At 42.6% G+C, this 22831-nt stretch overlaps 1 protein-coding gene across 1 annotated transcript; it reads left to right on the forward strand.

The window, feature by feature from the left end:
• The first annotated feature begins 9055 nt into the window (after nt 1–9055).
• LOC139829739 (mannose/glucose-specific lectin-like) lies at nt 9056–10568 on the forward strand. Its single transcript, XM_051366906.2, has 3 exons — nt 9056–9127; nt 9247–9900; nt 10035–10568. Exons 1-3 carry the CDS (start codon nt 9122–9124, stop codon nt 10290–10292), a joined length of 918 nt encoding a protein of 305 aa, XP_051222866.1. The 5' UTR covers nt 9056–9121; the 3' UTR covers nt 10293–10568.
• The last annotated feature ends 12263 nt before the right edge of the window (nt 10569–22831 follow it).

The raw sequence follows: 22831 nt of genomic DNA on the forward strand, positions 1-22831 counted from the left end.
GTAGTTGTTCTACGTTTTATCTGGTAATCGGGAGCAGAGGGGACGGGTTATGTATAAAGGAAATCGAGTAGGAACCGTCCTGGTTCGATTCGAGTTCTGGCGAAACTGAACAGTGGAACCCGGAGGAACGTATACATGATGAACTCTGTTTCTTGCGCTACAACAAAACTTACCATGGAAGTCTTCTTTGCGCGACGGACCAAAGAAAAGGAGCGGACGACGGAAATTACAACGGACCAAACCACGGAAACGCTTCTCCCTTTATTATTAGGTACTAGGAAATATGCCCGTGCGTTGCACTGGGAGAGAAAAAATCCACAAAATCATAAACTGTTAAATCATTCCACGTAGCTGCTCTTTGTTTCGCCAATAGTCGCCTCCGTCTCGCGACGAGCGGATGTAACTGTTGCTACACTTGTGGTCGCACAATGTCTGCTTCGACCGTAAGACCTCGTCACATGGTCGTCAAACATGGCGTACTTTATAATCGTGTATAGGATCTTGAATTCTCGATCGAAACCCTAGTTGGGGCAATTTATGAGTATCGGTTGACAAGCGAGTGTTAATGAAGACGGCAACAAAGTATTACAAATTGAGATCAATTTAAATCTAAATAAACATATAAAATTATTAATCATGAGCAGCTAGCTTTGAGGAAAAAAGAAAGCAATTTTGGTAACACAAACAACGTCAGCTAGCTATCTTAATTTAGCCAGATAAATTTTGTCAAACAAATCTAGCAAAAAGTCTCACGCATTCCAGCAGCACCATGTTGGCCACATCCAAAGCCAGTAGCGTGCACGCGCTCCAGCCCCGGCCAGCAGCCCATCGGCGACCCAGGAGAGCAGCGCGCATGGCCGAGGTGATGCACGACGCCCTGCCACCGAGGCACAACACCACGTTCCCATCGCCTGCGACACCGTTTTTGTGGAATCCCCGCCGGGAGCACCGCGAAGGCGCCCTGTTGAGCTCCGAGGTCAAGGCTCGTACGCGTAGCAGCAGCTTGCGCTGTTGCGCAGTTCCCTTAGGACGCTGATGCAACTAAGTCCGCGGATGCCACAGTGGTCGCGGAGCTAACACATCCCTCTCCGGCCCACGCAAAGGAGCTCCATGCCAAGATCGAGCTTGACCATGGCGGCATGGCCGCGCCGGCGGGCCACTGGATCAGCACTGGCTCGCCCATGATCGCCAAGCAGTCTTCGCAACCCGGCGTAACCTGCAGCCTGTACATATGCATGTTAAACATGGTCGACATCATCAGTTCATCACCCACACCACCGAGGCCGACTATGAGCCTATGAGGCCACCGTCGACGATTGTTAGGCTGTGCCGCCGCTGCATATATGTCCACGATTACTCCCGATGGCCGCCTTCGCCGCAGAGAAACAATACGTACGTACTACCATGGCTGCCGCTGCTGCATCGCCGTGCTTACTCCCGATGGTTACCACCGGTGGAAGACCTCAAGACCGACCATACATACACTCCCGATTGCACGTACCTACTCCCGATGGCCGCCGCAACACCATCGCTCTCCTTTCCCTGAGACTCAAGAGACGCAAAAAGCGATGGTAAGGCCCGGACTGATTAAACGATGCGACATCTTCCTTGGCTCGTACATATATGAGCGTTTACAAAGCCGTATGTGAAATCTGGAATCTTTTTAGGAACGAGGCCGGAGACCAATCCTGAATACCTGATACGTGGGAGACCAATCCTGATCGGTTTCCTTCCAAGCACAAACAGATTTTGTGATGAACTCGTTTGGTACGACAGACACTGCGTGATAGCTTCGGATGGACACGGAAATTAGCGATCAAAGGAAACGTTTAGGATGACGAAACGTTTTCTTGATTGATTGATGATTGACTTACCGGTGGCAAGGGTATGTAATTTTAACGAAAATTAGGGGTAAAAATAGATGGACCAACAAGAAGCCTTATTTTCTTTATTATTAGGTATAGACTAGTACAAATACCCGTGCGTTGCAACGGGAGAAACGAAAAAATACAACAACACACCGTTAGAAAGAATATCCATCGCGATGGAACACGAGCAATCGGTAGCCTTGGAACTTCATTAAATGTGTCTAAACATCCTTGCCGATTGAACTTGGTACAATTTGTTCATTAATTTTTTTTACAAATACAACTAAATAATATGTACCCCTCCAATACATAATAAGTGTCGTTAAATTTAGTATCTCATGCAATTTAATATCTTACCTTTGGCCTGGCTAGCTATCAATTTACGCAAACAAGTTAGTAGTATCCTACATGCTCGTACAGTTTCAACAGTTTTGGCTCATACACCCTTGAATATCACTTTTAGAAGAGGTTTAAATAATAACAAATGGGTACAATGGTTGAATCTATGTCAACGGTTAATGGCAATCTCTTTAAATAATGAACAGGATGTGTTTTGTTGGAAACTCACTGATTCCGGTCTATTTTCTGTCAAGTCTATGTATCTAGATATGATGAATGGACATGCTATTTACCTTCGTAAATATTTGTGGAAAATAAAGATCCCCTTGAAAATTTAAATTTTTATGTGGTTCCTTAGTAACAAAGTGCTCCTTACTAAGGATAACCTTGCTAAAAGAAAGTGGAAGGGATGTCAAAAATGTTGTTTTTGTGATTCAACTGAAACTGTTAACCATTTATTTATCACTTGCCCATTTGCAAAGATTGTTTGGCGTATGGCTTATTTTACTTACAACATACCTCCACCAGCTAATGTTACTAATATGTTTGGTAAATGGCTTAACGGGGTACGTAAGGACGATAAACACAAAATCCGTATGGGTGTATCTGCTTTATGCTGGTCCATTTGGAGGACGAGGAATGATATTATCTTTAATAAACAAATTGGGACTAATTTTTTGCAGGTTATCCGACGCGCTGCGCATTGGATTCAACAATGGGTTTTGCTTCTCCCTATGGAACAGCGGGAGGATATGGTTTCTGGGTGCAACCGGATGCTAGTGGTTGCTCAGGACTTCTTTTTCCGGGCTACTGGATGGCGACACATTAATAGATTAGCAAATGGATAGGCTATCTACATGTTGCATATTTCTGTGGTTGATTTATGTATCGACCTTAGTCTCACCATGAATGTAACCTGGATTTTTTTGTAAACTACTTTGGTACGTTTGGTTTAATAAAATGAGCCGTGTGCATCTATTGATGCAGAGGCTGGGGCGATGCTCCCATATCTATAAAAAAACATGCTCGTACAGTATTAGCCAAGCTCAAACATCCATATGAACACACAATATATTCCTGTTCATCATTGTATCGTCCACCACATCAAAATTAGCATCGAGGTCTGAAAAAATCGTCAGATTTGATTATCTCTATTTTGTTAAATTATTGCCATCTCTATTTATTAATTTCTCCTAAGTTACAGAACCACATAGCATCAATATCGACACCCACATGATAAGTACAAAAATAGTTTAGAATATGTATTAATTTGATATACTATTTTAATCTGATCTACTCTCTTATAACCAATTTTATTTTTTCTTCAATCTATTATTGATATACCTCGTAAATGCTAAGTAGACGCCGAGGAGGGAAAAACTTCTCCTTACAAGATTTTGTTACACGATAGTTTTTAGTTGATTAAGCTCAATACTCGCCCTTGTGCAGTGGGTTGTCATCCTGACATGGGACACTCTTGGGAGCAGCGGGCTTGTATCCTTGTCACGGAGCTGCGGGTTGTCGTTCTGGTCAAGGAGCGGCAGGCCATCTCGGAGGAGCAGGCGGGCCAGCGGGCGAGCGTCGGGGAGTGGGTGAGCTTCAGCTCTTAGCGTGAAAGCAAAATTAAATTCTTCCACAGCACTATGTCACGTCGACACATCGTCCAATTATAGGATTAGATATTCAAACCAGCGTAGATGCATGTACAATCATACAAAGTCAGAGTATTCTAATTTCATGTTCTTGGCCATCCTTGTCGTGCTTTAGCTGACAAGTTGTTGCGCCCACATTATTTCCTAGAACTTGTAGGCAGTAGCTTTCTTCAGTTTGGAAGAATTGGATTGGAGCATTACGAAATAGCCATCATCAGGCTATGGCGTGTAGAGCTCGCCCATCGACCAAGCGCTCCATTGCCTCGAGGCTCTTGCCGCAAGGGAAGACGGAGACACAGAGTCGACTTCGCGGGCGTGATAGAATAGAGAGCACGTCGCGCGCCAAAGCATCGAGGCTGGTCTGCTGCAGATCGGACCAGCAGCCATGGAATATCAACCCAGCCGGTAGTCTCAGGTTGGCAGGAGGGATTGCCGTGGACTCCAGCGAGGTCGGCTGGCGGCGTAGTCTCGACGAGATGGTACCAGACTCGAGCGAAGTTGACAGAACAGGGAGATGTCGGCGAACTCAAGCCGGAGCTCCTAGTACTCCCCGTATGTTTATAGGTGACGCGGCGGCTGATCGAGTTCACGAATTCTACTCGGCTAACAGTCGGGTTAAGTTAATCTAGGAAGCCAAAGAGAATAATTCTCGTCGTGGTCTTCGATCAAATCGCTGTAAAGTGCACATGATAAGGAGGCCCAGGGGGGACACACGGCAGGCCCACTTCTGGCAGATTACCATCTAATATGCAGAGACAATAAACATCAAGAAAATAACTCTCAACAGTAATATCAAGAAAGATTACCAATAGCAAAATTTATAAATTTGCTTTGTGCTCACCTTTGCAAGTACAACTCAAGCATATATACCAATTAAGATGATCTCGTGGTGATATCAAGCCTGAACCAGACATCCGTGCATTGCATGTTCCAGTATGTTCGTGTAATGGAACTATGAAAAAACTTGTATTCTCATATCCAAACCCTCGCCACCCCTCTGTCTTGGTCTTTTTTTGGAGCCACACCCCACCTTGGTGAACGCCTCGTTCTCTGAGAGCTGTACTGATCCTTTGAGTTGAGTTTCAGAATAAGCGACCAGCAATCAGATTGGCCATCGGGAGCGACGGAGGAACTTGGGCCAGCTTGTCGACGCGCCACCCACGTCTCCTCTGACAAGGGCATGCGCAGGTCCTCCTCGATCTGGTCTCATCAGCTGCACTGCTAATAATCCGACTCAACGATGACGGACAGAGGTGATGAAGTAGACTTAGTCCTTGGCCGAGGCTGCGCTAGATCAGCCGTTGAGCGGCGTGGCGGATGCAGCCATCAAGTTAATCCAAGCACCGATTATGTCGCCGCCAACAGGGGAAAATTCCGATCCAGACATCATTATCATGGGGATGGCGGAACCACCGTGTCTGCCCTTACGACCGCGTCAATATCCATGGCCAGAACACCGGCGAGATCGCACCGAGGAACCTTGATCGGAGTAGAGTACCATACTCGGCTCGATCGGTCCCGGATTACCTACGGGGCGGGCGCCATCAGGTCGCTCAACATCCCATGTCGGGGCCATGGAGTTAGGTAGGTATACGACCAGAAGACGCGGCGATCGGACCTGCTTTTTTAGAAGCGTCCCAAGCTCGAAGTGCACTCGCGGTGCTTCACCCACAGCTGTTCCGGCAGGATCGGACGCCACACCATCTTCCCTAAACACCGACCCAGGCCAGGGGCGAACGTCCGGGACGACGGTGTCGGGACCGCCCTCTTCTTCGTCCGTTCTCTCCACCTCGTCTCCATTGTCCTCGCTGCCATCCTGGTATGGAGCGGCTCCAGAGAAGTCGCCAACCCAGGGGCGGATATCCGGGACGACAAGACGATGGATGAGCCAGATGTGTCTACACGTCTCGCCGTCCTGCTCCTGGATGTCGGTTCTCGTGGACGTGATGGAGGATTAATAATGGGACTGTCTAATCATCATCTAGCTGAAAGCGACATGTTATAAGGATACAAATTAACAACAGTGTTAAGTTGGTACTCCTACATAGTAATTTTTAGTAAATTATTTCCATCGCAAAAACACTTTTAATTAATTAATTAATTGCTTCCTATCTCCCTGCAGCCTCCGTATTTTCTAATTTGTTTCTTTTGGTTTGTATGATTGCTGAAACACATGAATATGACACATAACCAGAAAAATATAGGAAATAATATCAAGGAGTTATTAGCCCATTAAAGAAGGAAAAGGAAATCTTACCAAGAGGTGGGTGATTGGAATATTCTTGCAAATAGAATGCATGTGAATTATTAGAAAAGATCCTTAAAAGTCTTGTGCTCTCTCTATTTTCCTATCGTGGTGAATTAATTAGGAGGCATGAGAGTCCACCCAAAATGTCACTTACTCACAATTCCAAAACACAAAGCAGACCCCACCATCTCAATAGAAGGCAAACCTTGTAGGTTGATCGAAAGTTCTTCCACCTCCAGAAGAGAGGTTGATGATTATCCGGGAGAGCGGTTCAGGTCCTTCAACCATTGCATCCTCTGTTTCAAATTAATGAAAATGTATTTTTTCACCAAATCAAATCCAAAAAACCAACCAAAGACGGGTGCTCTCTTGTCCGACTTCTCTATAGCCACTGGTATCACACCCGACCGTAATTCTCTACACTCAAACAATGGCATCTTCAAGTTGGGTTTCAAGTGCTCATATCGTGGTTTTGGTGTCTGCTTCACTAACTCACCATACCGTAATCCTGATTATATGCCGATTTGGCAACCTTACTTGGAATCGAATTTCGATTGTTATTCATCATCAATTTGCGTATCAGAGTATGGCATGCATACCTTTCTCCTTTTTATCTCAGAGTACACGGTACCACTTCTAACTCTGCCATTGCCGTGCTTCTTGATAATGGAAATCTTGTATTAAGAGACCAAGTAACTATGTCTGAAGAGCTAGAAACCAAGTCTAGCGAGTGGCTCAGCGGACGGCAGCATTCATGATGCATGCCATACAAGGACAAATAATTGGTGATCTCGAAAAGAGTCAGATGCGTTCCCATGACCACCTATCAAGCTACAGCTGGATTAATTGTGGTGGTTGTACAACTCCAATTAATTGGTGGTCGCAAAATGAGTCAGATGCGTTCTCGTGGCCACCTATCAAGCTACAGCTAGATTAATCGTGGTGCTTGTACAACTACAATTAATTGGTCGTCGCAAAATGAGTCAGATGCGCTCCCGTGTCACATGTCAAGCTAGCTACTGCTGGATTGATCATGGTGCTTGTGCTATTACAATTAATTGGAGGTCTAAAAATGAGTCAAATGCATTCCCATGGCCTTGTTCTTAGGTTTTAAAAATTCTGTGGATATTTTGATTCGGATCCTTAGTCGAGTTTCTTCTTATCCTTGCAAAGCGATAGGACAGAAGCCATCAGCTTCCTACGTCACCAGGATGATGTACGCTTGGTTGATGTTAGCGAGGTGGGCGCGCTCGTCGTGGAAATCATTGAGGAAGGACAAGAGATGACATTGATGCTACTCATGGTGTGCTTTATTGAACCACAAACATGTCTGCCGACTGTAGCTTAACTAATGAATGAATATATAAACTTGTACCATTCAATGTCAGCGAGATCCAAGCAATTAACAGATGAAAGAAAGCGCGAACGTAATAACATCACAGCTGTTTGTCAGAAATTTGATTGTGCAGGGAAGATTTGCTGTCCAAGAAGTCATATGTATTCACACCCAAAGAACGCAAACATGCAAACCAATTTATTTGGTGATCTGAGTAATGCGCCTAAAAGAAATTGTCTTCTGAGAACTACACCTAAATTTTCAATTATTGATTTTTTCTTGTCCAGGTAGCCTCGACATGCCAACCAGCACCTGACTAGTTAATGAATACATAAACTTGTACCTTTCAACGTCATCGTCCAAGAAATTAACGTATGAAAGCAAGTCCGGATGTACTGACATAAAAGTTGTTTGTAAGTAATTTGATTGTGCAGGGAAGATTTGTTGGCCAAGAACTCATATGTATTCTCACCCAAACAACGCAAACAAACAAACCAATTTAGTTGGTGATCCGAGTAATGCGCCTGACAGAAATTGCCTTCTGAGAGCTACAGCTAAATTTTCAATTATTGATTTTTTCTTGTCCAGGTTGGGTCGACATGAAGTGTTATTTTGTGCCCGAGAAAATGTAAAGTAAGATTAAAATTTGGTAATTGCTTCCAAAAATAATTAATATTTGGAATCGTTCCGACCCGGCTAGTTTGCCCGGGCAATTTGCCGTAGAGTGTATCCAGCCTGGCTACCTATTTCTCCATATAGGGAGCCACTCTAAAATAGCCTCTCCCTATTTCCCGACAAGCTCCAACCCACTACCTATATTCTATTCACCTATATTTTATTCATATTTTGTAACTAACAAAATATTTCTAACGGCAATATTTTCAATTGCTATATTTCTAACAGACATTGATGCATATTCCCAGTTTTTTAGCATGGCAATAAAATATGGCTATGTAATTTGTTAATATGCCTGGATTTGTTAATGATAATGAATTTGTTAATATGTTTCCTATGTTGAGCTTCGCAATAATCTCAAAATTTATATGTAAAAATATGCATGCACACATATTATATATTCAATATAGTAGAGACCTGATTTTCCGGAGAGACTCTTGTTAGTCAATATAAAGAAAAATATCCCCATTAGGCCAACAATATGTTTATGTATGCTCCATCAAAAATGCTTTTTTTCCGTGTGTGTGCGACATCAGATAGATAAATCAAAACCGTAGGTTATAGTTAGAGAAACATGATGCCGGATGATTTTTCATGATTAATGCTGGTTTTTATAGTGTTATGAAAATCCCTAGAGTACTAATTCATGTTAGTGCTGGATGAACCTCCAAATTGGGATGCACATATAAAATGATACATATCGAATTTGTATATGCATACCTGATCTACACGTATTTATCTATTTGTCTGTTCACTTTTCGTTTGATGAACGTATCAATACGTCAATGTATATTAACTTATTGTTTGGTGAGCAGCAAATGGTACTATGAGTCTGAACTTCTCTTAGTCTTGCTCGATCGATCGAGACGAATGGATGGCAGGTACGCGCGCACAGCAGACTCCCTATAAATAGGTGGCCTTCCATCGTCATTTGGTCATCGCAACTAGCAAACACACGCACACACTCTTCAGACTCAGTTTTTTGTCGTAGTAGCTCGAGAATATGGCGGTAAGGCTATGTATATACACAGAAATGCATACATGCATGTTGAAGCAGAGCCAGAATATGGCGGTAATTAACTGACTTGTTTATTTTGTGATGCATGCATGCATGAATGTTGTATGCAGGTCGTGGTGAGTGTTGGTCCATGGGGTGCACCGGGGGGAGAGCCTCGCGACATCCCCATCGGCAGCATGCCCCAGTCCCTGGTGAGCATCACCATCTGGAGCATCAAGGCCTTGGGGGGGCCCATCTGTGGCTTCTCCTATGTGTACGTCGACCAGAACGGGGGGGCCATCCACGTCGGCCCCTGGGGCAATGCCGACCCGGAACACACCATCACGAACATACAGATTGGTCCCGGCGAGTACCTTTACGAGTTGAGCGGCACCGCCGATGACTCCGCCCTATTATCGCTCAAACTGGTCACCAACCAGCACACGTACGAGGTCGGCGCTCCGTTGGAGCAGACGACCTTCAGCATGCCGCTCACGAATTGCAAGGTGGTCGCCTTCTTTGGCCGCTCCGACAACGATCACCTCACGGCGCTCGGTATCTACGTGCCGGTGATGAAAGGCTCGCCGGTCAATGTCGGTCCGTGGGGCGACTCCGGTGGCGTACCCGTCGACATCACCACGCCGGTGCAGCTTAAGAGCGTCACCGTCTACAGCACCGATTCCAGCGATGGGCGCATCTATGGCTTCTCCTTCACCTATGTCGACCTGACTGGCCAGTCCATCCATGTCGGCCCCTGGGGCACGATCAAGGGAGAGAAGCATACCGTACGTACCACATTAATTCATTCTTAATTTCCTTTCTACCTATTGATTGCACGCGTCTAGCTACTTAGTTGTCTCACTTGTGACAACTTTAATTTGAGTACAACTCGTCATGCATGCATGTTGATGTGATGCAGTTTGACCTGAGCCTGCAAGGCGAGTATGTGAACAAGATCACTGGCACTACTGCCGGCGACAACCGCGTGACCTCGCTCAAGTTCACCACCAACCAGGAGCGTGACTACGGCCCGTTCGGGAGCGATAGGGGCAATGCCTTTAGCGTGCCGCTGCCAGACGGCGAGCACAACGGCGCCGTGGTCGGCTTCTTCGGCCGCTCCGGGAAGAGCCACGTTGACCTCGGCGTCTACGTCGGCCTCGCGCCCAACGAGCCATGAATCAATCACTTGTAAACGTATATATCGAGCTAGCAGGTAGTTACGTACTCTACCCATCCAGAATGCAGACCTCTACTCGATCTGGATGCTACGTTAAACGCCAGCGAGCTAGCTAGCTGGCTATACATATGTGTCATATGTGTGTAATGAATAAGCACGATGGGATCAAATACTGTCAAGGGATTATATATATGCATGTAAGTGTGTAATATTATTAATATAAATAATGCTGTAATGCTCATGGTTTGCAATAAAAATACCACCCGTTTGGCTAAACATGTACGTGCTCATCCCCATAAAATACATCCTCTTTTTACATTTTTTTATTCAACTTATCAAACTCATCCTGCGAGGGAATTCCTGAAATTAGCATATTTTATTAGCATAACATTTAATATATTTACTTTCAGTTGTAACATATCAAACTATTGTAGCACAATGGAATTTTATTAGCATACTGTTTCTCTACCTCCTTTTTTTCTTTTTTGCCGAGTGAAATCTCCCTTGCTTTGAACGGCAAGAAAACAGTTTGCTTTCATGATAGACACATGTACCTTGTAAAATAAATTACATTTATTTAGAGAGGAAAAGTAGGAAAAATACTGTAGATTAAGCAACAGTGATGGGTAGCTAAAGGGATGTGGCAATAGGAAATAACATATCATCGTTTTTTTTTATTTTGATAATGTGTAATATAGTAATATCATGATGATACCGAGTACACTAGGTCTCTGCAAAAAAATGACATATCCCTCCCTGCAAAAAGTAACATATCATCATAGAAGTTTCAAACAGACCCCTCTCGGCATGTTTGTTTGGGCTTCTGTTTGTGCTTTTACATTGGGTCTAGACTCCATAATCACAAGCTCAGCAAAACAGCCACTTGCTTCAATCAAGAGGAGGTCGTCGTCTAGCATTTCGTGTGTTAATTAGCACATGTATGGGGCCCCGGACTTAGTAGTCCAAAACTCCTGTTATGCATTTATATTCACGATCACATGATCAGTGCATCGTGAACATATAACCATACTGATACCTGATTACAACATCCAATACAATACCGAACTTAAAGTCCTACAACAGTCTTACATAAAAGCCATGATGGCAAAGTTCAACTTCAAATAGCGGAAACAACTTGGCAAAAGCATTGCAGGGGCCCAAGTCACGCCTTAACCCTACAGGCGACTGACTGGGAGAGTGTCCTAGTTCGCATCCTCGGCGTCATACTCCTCTTCATCATAGTACTCCTCTTCACAGTCTGACCAAGTAAATAGCCAGGACAACAATGCCAGTGAGTACGTTTGAATGTACTCGCAAATCACCTAAGAGAGAAGTAAAAGGGAAATGCAGTATTGATGTAGCAAGGAATAGGCTCTAATCTAGGTTTGACTTGATAGAGCAATAATTTCTCTTGTAGATATAGCATCTCTATATCTTTATTGAAAAACATTTTTGAAAACAAAATTCCTTTTGAAGACTAATAGGTAAGGATAACCCAACTTTCTTCCCCGGCCATCTCCGTATGACTAGATACTCTTTCAATCTTCAGCTGTACCTCTCAGGTACCATCCGACCAGTCCCACCGGTATTCTTTCCCAAAACAGTTTTTATACTCTTTTATAAACCAAAACTCTTCAGAACTAAGTAACATGCCTTCCCAACCATCCATGACTGCAGACACGGCTATTCGAATAGTTTACACTCTGCCGAGGTTGTACACTTTCCCCGGATCGTCATACGAAAGTATGCGAGGCTCAGATAATCGATCACAGTTTTTCGCCGGCTCGCCTTATCCTAATACATGCCGCCTAGAGTTGTTCCTCCCAACACCAGAGTTCGAGGGGCTATTTTTCCAGGAGTTGCAAAATCCCTAGCTCGAGCCTCCGGAATGCCGCGACCAACTGCGGGGCATTTTTCAATGGGAGCTCTTAGGTTGTACCCCTGCCATCTGTATGAGAAGGGAAGGCGTTCTAGATACATTAGGAAGACCACGGTCGATTGGTGTCCATGCTCGGACTGCCCCTTACACTTGCAGGACCTAAACTAAGGCGAGACAAACTACTACGCTATGCCCTGTCCCACTTCAGGGTAATGTGGTCGCACTGTAAAGTTGGTCAGGGTAAATACCTAGGCACCAAAGTTTTCGAAAATCATATTCTTCACCACTTGCCTTCAGCATTTTCCTTTCCAATACTTTGCTTTCATAAAGTCTCTTGGGCAGGGTTGCCCCATTCCAAGGTTTTCAAAGAAGTCCTTCTCTTTAAAAACATTTTTCAAAATTCATTTTTCCTAGGGCTCCCAACCTATAGTCCAATTTTATTTAGAAAAGACGCAACAAAGAGGATAGGGTGTTAAGCACCTTATAACTAATGGAGGGGTCTAGTAGGTGTCATCGAGGGGCAGCACCCGAAAGGATGGAAATCTAAAACTCCAAGCGGCTTAGCCACTCACAAAATAAATAAAGATAGACATGTAATTTTTACAAACCTGTAAACAATGCAAGATAAGACAATAGGATTATAGCTATGCATCAAGGGTGGCTTTCCTTGGTCAGCACTGAGTCCCTAGTTATCCTCTTCGAACCCCTGAAAGTCTTCTCCATCCTCAAATCCGTCGGTGTTCAAATCTATCGTCGCAAACATTTAAAACAAACAACAATACCCAATCAACTCCCTACTCCAGTACAGTACTCGCAAAATTTTGGTAAAATAACAGAAGGTAAATCTTAGTTTTATAGAGCTATAGAAAGTGGATTCACTCAATTTCCATCTTTGAAACTTGAGATAAGATTTTTCTAAACTCCACTAGACCCTTAAGTTTAATTAACAGAGCAGACAACTATCTGTCACTTTTCAACATGCAACCAATATACCTACTGGTAGGTATTAACATAGAGTGTGCTACAAAATTCAATTTGTTCAAAAATCAATTTTTTATTATTTTTAATTTTTTTTCAAAGGCAAAAAAGTCAACAAGGCAATAAAATTACTTACGCACGCTAGTACAGAATCAACAAGCAACAAACATTCCAACAGATATGTATTGATATTCTAGTTCACCCAAAATTGGATTTATAATTTTCTGAGATATAAATTAATTACTATAATTGCCCTCTTAACCAGAGAGGGGATATGATGTTCTCTATCACTCGGATTTGGATTTACATCAAAATAGTTCACAGATTTCAAAGCAAAAATCTACAATGTCAGATCTGAGACATTTTTATTTTCTGTGTTGAACAAAAACTAGGAAGTTTCTGGCTTTGCAACCTATGCCAAAAGAAAGCTACTGGCAATTACTTTCTAACAAAATTGGACTCACTTCAAATAGTTATAGAACTCCTAAATAGATTTTATACTACAGAAGCAACTTTTTAGGAATTTAAATATTGATAAAGATCTGGGGCAGATAATAACATCCATTCAACTCTGGGTTGTTAAGAATTTGTTTATCTACGCAAGAAAATTTGAATCGGTTGATTTGCTTGAGTTTGGAATTTTTAGGGACTTAAATCCTAAGACAGATCTAACAGGACAATATTTGGATCAGTAAAAAGAAAAGAGAAATGGGCCAAAATCAATGGATCCGGCCAGCGCAGTGCTAGGCCGGCCCGGATCGGCTACCAGTCGCGCGGGAGGCAGAGGTTCCAAAAGGCCTGGGCTGGGCCGGCCAGTCGGTGGCCCACGCGCGAGGTGAGGGCGCATGCAGTCACTGGATGTGCATCCAACGGCCCACGACGTGTTTCTAGCGACGACGACCAAACAATGGTGGAGACTGCAACCTGGGCGACAGAGACAGAGATGGAGAGAGGCCGATGGCTTACCGTGGGGTGCTGGCGTGCAGTTGACGTGGGAGTTAGAAATCTCTGTGGTGTAATTTTCCTGTTTGATCCCCGGCAACGGCGCCAGAAAAAGAGCTTGATGACGCGTGCTACAGGGATTGCAACGGCGCCAGAAAGTAGCTTCCTTGTGACGGTAAAGCACTCGTCCGTTGGGAACCCCAAGAGGAAGGTGTGATGCGTACAGCAGCAAGTTTTCCCTCAGTAAGAAACCAAGGTTTATCGAACCAGTAAGAGATGAAGGCCACGTGAAGGTTGTTGGTGAAGGAGTGTAGTGCGGCGCAACACCAGGGATTCCGGCACCAACGTGGAACCTGCACAACACAATCAAAATACTTTGCCCCAACTTAACAGTGAGGTTGTCAATCTCACTGGCTTGCTGAAAACAAAGGATTAAACGTATGGTATGGAGAATGATGTTTGTTTGCAAAGAACAGTAGAGAACAATGATTGCAGTAGATTGTATTTCAGATTTAAAAGAATGGACCGGGGTCCACAGTTCACTAGTGGTGTCTCTCCAATAAGATAAATAGCATGTTGGGTGAACAAATTACAGTTGGGCAATTGACAAATAGAGAGGGCATAACAATGCACATACATATCATGATGACTAATATGAGATTTACTTAGGGCATTACGACAAAGAACATAGACCGCTATCCAGCATGCATCTATGCCTAAAAAGTCCACCTTCGGGTCAGCATCCGCACCCCTTTCAGTATTAAGTTGCAAACAACAGACAATTGCATTAAGTACTGTGCGTAATGTAAACAATACAAATATCCTTAGACAAAGCATTGTTGTTTTATCCCTAGTGGCAACAAAGACATCCACAACCTTAGAACTTTCACACCTTTGTCCTGATTCAATGGAGGCATGAACCCACTATCGAGCATAAATACTCCCTCTTGGAGTTACAAGTATCAACTTGGCCAGAGCCTCTACTAGCAACGGAGAGCATGCAAGATCATAAACAACACATATATGATAGATCAATAATCAACTTGACATAGTATTCCATATTCATCGGATCCCACCAAACACAACATGTAGCATTACAAATAGATGATCTTGATCATGATAGGCAGCTCACAAGATCTAAACATGATAGCACAAGAGGAGAAGACAACCATCTAGCTACTGCTATGGACCCATAGTCCAATGATGAACTACTCACGCATCAATCCGGAGGCGGGCATGATGATGTAGAGTCCTCCGGTGATGATTCCCCTCTCCGGCAGGGTGCCGGAGGTGATCTCCTGAATCCCCCGAGATGGGATTGGCGGCGACGGCGTCTCCGTAACTTTTCTCGTATCGTGGCTCTCGGTATTAGGGTTTTCGCGACGGAGAGTATAAGTAGGCGGAAGGGCAGAATCGGGGGAGGCACGGGGGCCCCACACCATAGGGCGGCGCGGGCCCCCCCTTGGCCGCGCCGCCTTGTGGTGTCGGCGCCTCGTGGCCCCACTTCGTATCCTCTTCGGTCTTCTGGAAGCTCCGTGGAAAAATAAGACCCTGGGCGTTTGTTTCGTCTAATTCCGAGAATATTTCCTGTGTAGGATTTCTGAAACCAAAAACAGCAGAAAACAGGAACTGGCGCTTCGGCATCTTGTTAATAGGTTAGTGCCGGAAAATGCATAAAAATGATATAAAGTGTATATAAAACATGTGAGTATTGTCATAAAACTAGCATGGAACATAAGAAATTATAGATACATTTGAGACGTATCAAGCATCCCCAAGCTTAGTTCCTACTCGCCCTCAAGTAGGTAAACGATAACAAGGATAATTTCAGAAGTGACATGCTACTATCATAATCTTGATCAATACTATTGTAAAGCATATGAGATGAATGAAGTGATTCAAAGCAATGGTAAAGATAATGACTAAACAACTGAATCATATAGCAAAGACTTTTCATGAATAGTACTTTCATGACAAGCATCAATAAGTCTTGCATAAGAGTTAACTCATAAAGCAATAAATTCTTAATAGAAGGTTTTGAAGCAACACAAAGGAAGATATAAGTTTCAGCAGTTGCTTTCAACTTCAACATGTATATCTCATGGATAATTGTCAACACAAAGTAATATGATGAGTGCAAATAAGCAAGTATGTAGGAATCAATGCACACGGTTGACACAAGTGTTTGCTTCTAAGATGGAAAGAAGTAGGTAAACTGACTCAACATAAAGTAAAAGAAAGGCCCTTCGCAGAGGGAAGCATGGATTACTATTTTTGTGCTAGAGCTTTTATTTTAAAGACATAGAAACAATTTTGTCAACGGTAGTAATAATTCATATGTGTTATGCATAAGACATCCCATAAGTTGCAAGCCTCATGCATCGAATACCAATAGTGCTCGCACCTTGTCCTAATTAGCTTGGATTTCCATGGATTCTCATTGCATTACATATGTTTCAACCAAGTGTCACAAAGGGGTACCTCTATGTCACCTGTACAAAGGTCCAAGGAGATAGATCGCATTTGATTTCTCGTTTTTGATAGATCTCAACTTGAGGACATCTATACCGGAACAACATAGAAAACAGATAATGGACTCCTCTTTAATGCATAAGCATTCAACAACAGATAATATTCTCATAAGAGATTGAGGATTAGTGTCCAAGCTGAAACTTCCACCATGATACATGGCTTTGGTTAGCGGCCCAATGTTCTTCTATAACAATATGCATACTCAAACCATACAACTCATGGCAAATCACCCTTACTTCAGACAAGACGAACATGCATAGCAACCCACATGATATTCAACAAAATTTGATGGCGTCCCCAGAAACATGGTTACCGCTCAACAAGCAACTTATAAGAAATAAGATACATAAGCGACATATTCTTTACCACAATAGTTTTTAAGCTACTTTCCCATGAGCTATATATTGCAAAGACAAGGAATGAAATTTTAAAGGTAGCACGGAAGCAATTTACTTTGGAATGGCAGAGAAATACCATATAGTAGGTAGTTATGGTGGACACAAATGGCATAAGTTTTGGCTCAAGGTTTTGGATGCACGAGAAGCATTCCCTCTCAGTACAAGGCTTTGGCTAGCAAGGTTGTTTGAAGCAAACACAAGTATGAACCGGTACAGCAAAACTTACATAAGAACATATTGCAAGCATTATAAGACTCTACACTGTCTTCCTTGTTGTTCAAACACCTTTACCAGAAAATATCTAGACTTTAGAGAGACCAATCATGCAAACCAAATTTCAACAAGCTCTACAGTAATTCTCCACTAATAGGTTCAAACTACATGATGCAAGAGCTTAAACATGATCTATTTGAGAGCTCAAAACAATTGCCAAGTATCAAATTATTAAAGACCATATACCAATTACCACATGAAGCATTTTCTGTTTCCAACCAAATAGCAATAAACGAAGCGGTTTCAACCTTCGCCATGAACATTAAAGTAAAGCTAAGAACACCAGTGTTCATATGAAACAGCGGAGCGTGTCTTTCTCCTACACAATGAATGCTAGGATCCGAATTTATTCAAACAAAAACAAAAATAAAAGCACACAGACGCTCCAAGTAAAGCACATAAGATGTGACGGAATAAAAATATAGTTTCACTAGAGGTGACCTGATAAGTTGTTGATGAAGAAGGGGATGCCTTGGGCATCCCCAAGCTTAGATGCTTGATTCTTCTTGAAATATGCAGGGACGAACCACGGGGGCATCCCCAAGCTTAGACTTTTCACTCTTCTTGATCGTATTATATCATCCTCCTCTCTTGACCCTTGAAAACTTCCTCCACACCAAACTCAAAACAATCTCATTAGAGGGTTAGTGCATAATCAAAAATTCACATGTTCAGAGAGGACACAATCATTCCTAACACTTCTGGACATTACCCAAAGCTACTGAAAGTTAATGGAGCAAAGACATCCATTCAACACAGTAAAAGAGGCAATGTGAAATAAAAGGCAGAATCTGTCAAAACAGAACAGTCCGTAAAGACGAATTTTTTCGAGGCACTTAACAGGCTCAGATGAAGAAGCTCAAATTGAATGAAAGTTGCGTACATATCTGAGGATTACTCACGAATTTTTTCAGAATTTTTAGATTCTCCTACAGAGAGAACAGCTCAGATTCGTGACAGCTAAAAATCTGTTTCTGCGCAGAAATCCAAATCTAGTATCAACCTTACTATCAAAGACTTTACTTGGCACAACAATGCAATAAAGTAAAGATAAGGAGAGGTTGCTACAGTAGTAACAACTTCCAAGACACAAATATAAAACAAAAATTGCAGAAATAAAATAATGGGTTGTCTCCCATAAGCGCTTTTCTTTAACGCCTTTCAGCTAGGCGCAGAAAGTGTAAGTCAAGTAACATCAAGAGAAGAAGCATCAACATCATAATTTGTTCTAATAATAGAATCAAAAGGCAACTCCATTCTCTTTCTAGGGAAGTGTTCCATACCTTTCTTAAGAGGGAATTGATATTTAATATTTCCTTCTTTCATATCAATTATAGCACCAACAGTTCGAAGAAAGGGTCTTCCCAAAACAATAGGACAAGATGCATTGCATTCAATATCCAAGACAACAAAATCAACGGGGACAAGGTTATTGTTAACCGTAATGTGAACATTATCAATCCTCCCCAAAGGTTTCGTTATAGAATTATCAGCAAGATTAACATCCAAATAACAATTTTTCAATGGTGGCAAGTCAAGCATATCATAAAGTTTCTTAGGCATAACAGAAATACTTGCACCAAGATCACATAAAGCACTACAATCAAAATCATTGACCTTCATCTTAATGATGGGCTCCCAACCATCTCCTAACTTCCTAGGAATAGAAGTTTCAAGTTTTAATTTCTCTTCTCTAGCTTTAATGAGAGCATTTGTAATATGTTTTGTAAAGGCCAAATTTATAGCACTAGCATTAGGACTTCTAGCAAGTTTTTGCAAGAACTTTATAACTTCAGAGATGTGACAATCATCAAAATCTAAACTATTATGATCTAAAGCAATGGGATCATTGTCCCCAATATTCTGAAAAATTTCAGCAGTTTTATCACAAATAGTTTCAGCAGTTTTAGCAGTTTCAGGCAGTTTTGCACGCTTTGCATTAGGAGTAGAAACATTGCTAACACCAATTATTTTACCATTGATAGTAGGAGGTTTAGCAACATGTGAAGCATTAACATTACTAGTGGTGGTAATAGTCCAAACTTTAGCTACATTATTCTCTTTAGCTAGTTTTTCTTCTCTTTCCCACCTAGCATGCAATTCAGCCATCATTCTAATATTGTCATTAATTCGAACTTGGATAGCGTTTGCTGTAGCAAATGACTTAATATCTTTAGTTTCATTAGGCATAACTTTCAATTTTAAAAGATCAACATCAGCAGCAAGACTATCAACCTTAGAAGCAAGAACATCAATTTTACCAAGCTTTTCTTCAACAGATTTGTTAAAAGCAGTTTGTGTACTAATAAATTCTTTAAGCATGACTTCAAGACCAGAGGGTACACTCCTATTATTGTTGTAAGAATTAGCATAAGAATTACCATAACCATTACCATTATTAGAAGGATATGGCCTATAGTTGTTACCAAAATTATTCCTATAAGCATTGTTGTTGAAATTATTACTTTTAATGAAGTTCACATCAACATGCTCTTCTTGAGCAACCAATGAAGCTAAAGGAACATTATTAGGATCAACATTAGATCTACCGTTAACAAGCATAGACATAATAACATCAATCTTATCACTCAAGGAGGAGGTTTCTTCAACAGAATTTACCTTCTTACCTTGTGGAGTCCTTTCAGTGTGCCATTCAGAGTAGTTGATCATCATATCATCAAGAAGTTTTGTTGCGGCACCCAAAGTGATGGACATAAAAGTACCTCCAGCAGCTGAATCCAATAGGTTCCTTGAAGAAAAATTCAATCATGCATAAAAGGTTTGGATGATCATCCAAGTAGTTAGTCCATGGGTAGGGCAATTCTTTACCAAAGATTTCATTCTTTCCCATGCTTGGGCAACATGTTCATTATCCAATTGCTTAAAATTCATGATGCTACTTCTCAAAGATATAATTTTAGCAGGAGGATAATATCTACCAATGAAAGCATCTTTACATTTAGTCCATGAATCAATACTATTTTTAGGCAAAGATAGCAACTAATCTTTAGCTCTTCCTCCTAAGGAGAAAGGAAACAATTTCAGTTTTATAATATCCCCATCTACATCCTTATACTTTTGCATTTCACAAAGTTCAACAAAATTATTAAGATGGGCAGCAGCATCATCAGTACTAACACCGGAAAATTGCTCTCTCATAACAAGATTTAGTAAAGCAGGTTTAATTTCATAAAATTCTGCTGTAGTAGCAGGTGGAGCAATAGGAGTGCATATAAAATCATTATTATTGGTGCTAGTGAAATCACACAACTTAGTGTTCTCAGGAGTATTCATTTTAACAGCAATAAAAATAAGTAAGGCAAACTGAATTAAATAAAATAAATGCAAGTAACTAATTTTTTTGTGTTTTTGATATAAAGAAAGCAAAGAAGACAGAAAATAAAATAAAGTAAAGCAAGACAATAAACAAAGTAAAGAGATTGGATGTGAGAGACTCCCCTTGCAGCGTGTCTTGATCTCCCCGGCAACGGCGCCAGAAAAAGAGCTGCTGGCGTGCAGTTGACGTGGGAGTTAGAAATCTCTGTGGTGTAATTTTCCTGTTTGATCCCCGGCAACGGCGCCAGAAAAAGAGCTTGATGACGCGTGCTACAGGGATTGCAACGGCGCCAGAAAGTAGCTTCCTTGTGACGGTAAAGCACTCGTCCGTTGGGAACCCCAAGAGGAAGGTGTGATGCGTACAGCAGCAAGTTTTCCCTCAGTAAGAAACCAAGATTTATCGAACCAGTAGGAGATGAAGGCCACGTGAAGGTTGTTGGTGAAGGAGTGTAGTGCGGCACAACACCAGGGATTCCGGCGCCAACGTGGAACCTGCACAACACAATCAAAATACTTTTCCCCAACTTAACAGTGAGGTTGTCAATCTCACCGGGTTGCTGAAAACAAAGGATTAAACGTATGGTGTGGAGAATGATGTTTGTTTGCAAAGAACAGTAGAGAACAATGATTGCAGTAGATTGTATTTCAGATTTAAAAGAATGGACCGGGGTCCACAGTTCACTAGTGGTGTCTCTCCAATAAGATAAATAGCATGTTGGGTGAACAAATTACAGTTGGGCAATTGACAAATAGAGAGGGCATAACAATGCACATACATATCATGATGACTAATATGAGATTTACTTGGGGCATTACGACAAAGAACATAGACCGCTATCCAGCATGCATCTATGCCTAAAAAGTCCACCTTCGGGTTAGCATCCGCACCCCTTCCAGTATTAAGTTGCAAACAACAGACAATTGCATTAAGTACTGTGCGTAATGTAAACAATACAAATATCCTTAGACAAAGCATTGTTGTTTTATCCCTAGTGGCAACAGCACATCCACAACCTTAGAACTTTCTCACATCGTCCTGCATTCAATGGAGGCATGAACCCACTATCGAGCATAAATACTCCCTCTTGGAGTTACAAGTATCAACTTGGCCAGAGCCTCTACTAGCAACGGAGAGCATGCAAGATCATAAACAACACATATATGATAGATCAATAATCAACTTGACATAGTATTCCATATTCATCGGATCCCACCAAACACAACATGTAGCATTACAAATAGATGATCTTGATCATGATAGGCAGCTCACAAGATCTAAACATGATAGCACAAGAGGAGAAGACAACCATCTAGCTACTGCTATGGACCCATAGTCCAAGGATGAACTACTCACGCATCAATCCGGAGGCGGGCATGATGATGTAGAGTCCTCCGGTGATGATTCCCCTCTCCGGCAGGGTGCCGGAGGTGATCTCCTGAATCCCCCGAGATGGGATTGGCGGCGACGGCGTCTCCGTAACTTTTCTCGTATCGTGGCTCTCGGTACCAGGGTTTTCGCGACGGAGAGTATAAGTAGGCGGAAGGGCAGAGTCGGGGGAGGCACGGGGGCCCCACACCATAGGGCGGCGCCCCCCCCCCCCCTTGGCCGCGCCGCCTTGTGGTGTCGGCGCCTCGTGGCCCCACTTCGTATCCTCTTCGGTCTTCTGGAAGTTCCGTGGAAAAATAAGACCCTAGGCGTTTGTTTCGTCCAATTCCGAGAATATTTCCTGTGTAGGATTTCTGAAACCAAAAACAGCAGAAAACAGGAACTGGCGCTTCGGCATCTTGTTAATAGGTTAGTGCCAGAAAATGCATAAAAATGATATAAAGTGTATATAAAACATGTGAGTATTGTCATAAAACTAGCATGGAACATAAGAAATTATAGATACGTTTGAGATATATCATGGGGCTCGAGGGCGACGTCGGTGAAACAGCGCCAGGACGGCGTGGTCGAGCAGGCGCGCAGAGGCTCGCATCGCTCGGCTTTGGCATGCAGGGGCGGCCCTGGACGTCAATGCCGACCAGGGCGAGCATGGCGGGACAGGAACTGACGGTGATGGGTTCGACGACGGCGACAGTCCTGGCAGGCTCCTGGCAAGAACAATGAGCGAGTTAGGGTTTCTAGAGGGCGAGAACAAGAGAGGATCAGAGAGCTAATCGGAGAAGGCAGCTACCGCGGCCACAACGAGAAGCGGACG

Source organism: Lolium perenne, chromosome 1 (assembly GCF_019359855.2).
Source record: "Lolium perenne isolate Kyuss_39 chromosome 1, Kyuss_2.0, whole genome shotgun sequence".
NCBI classification, from domain to species: domain Eukaryota; kingdom Viridiplantae; phylum Streptophyta; class Magnoliopsida; order Poales; family Poaceae; genus Lolium; species Lolium perenne.

Coding starts and splice junctions, on each gene's coding strand:
- LOC139829739 (XM_051366906.2), top strand. Junction 9,901..10,034: donor TCAAGGGAGAGAAGCATACC/GTACGTACCACA, acceptor GATGTGATGCAG/TTTGACCTGAGCCTGCAAGG.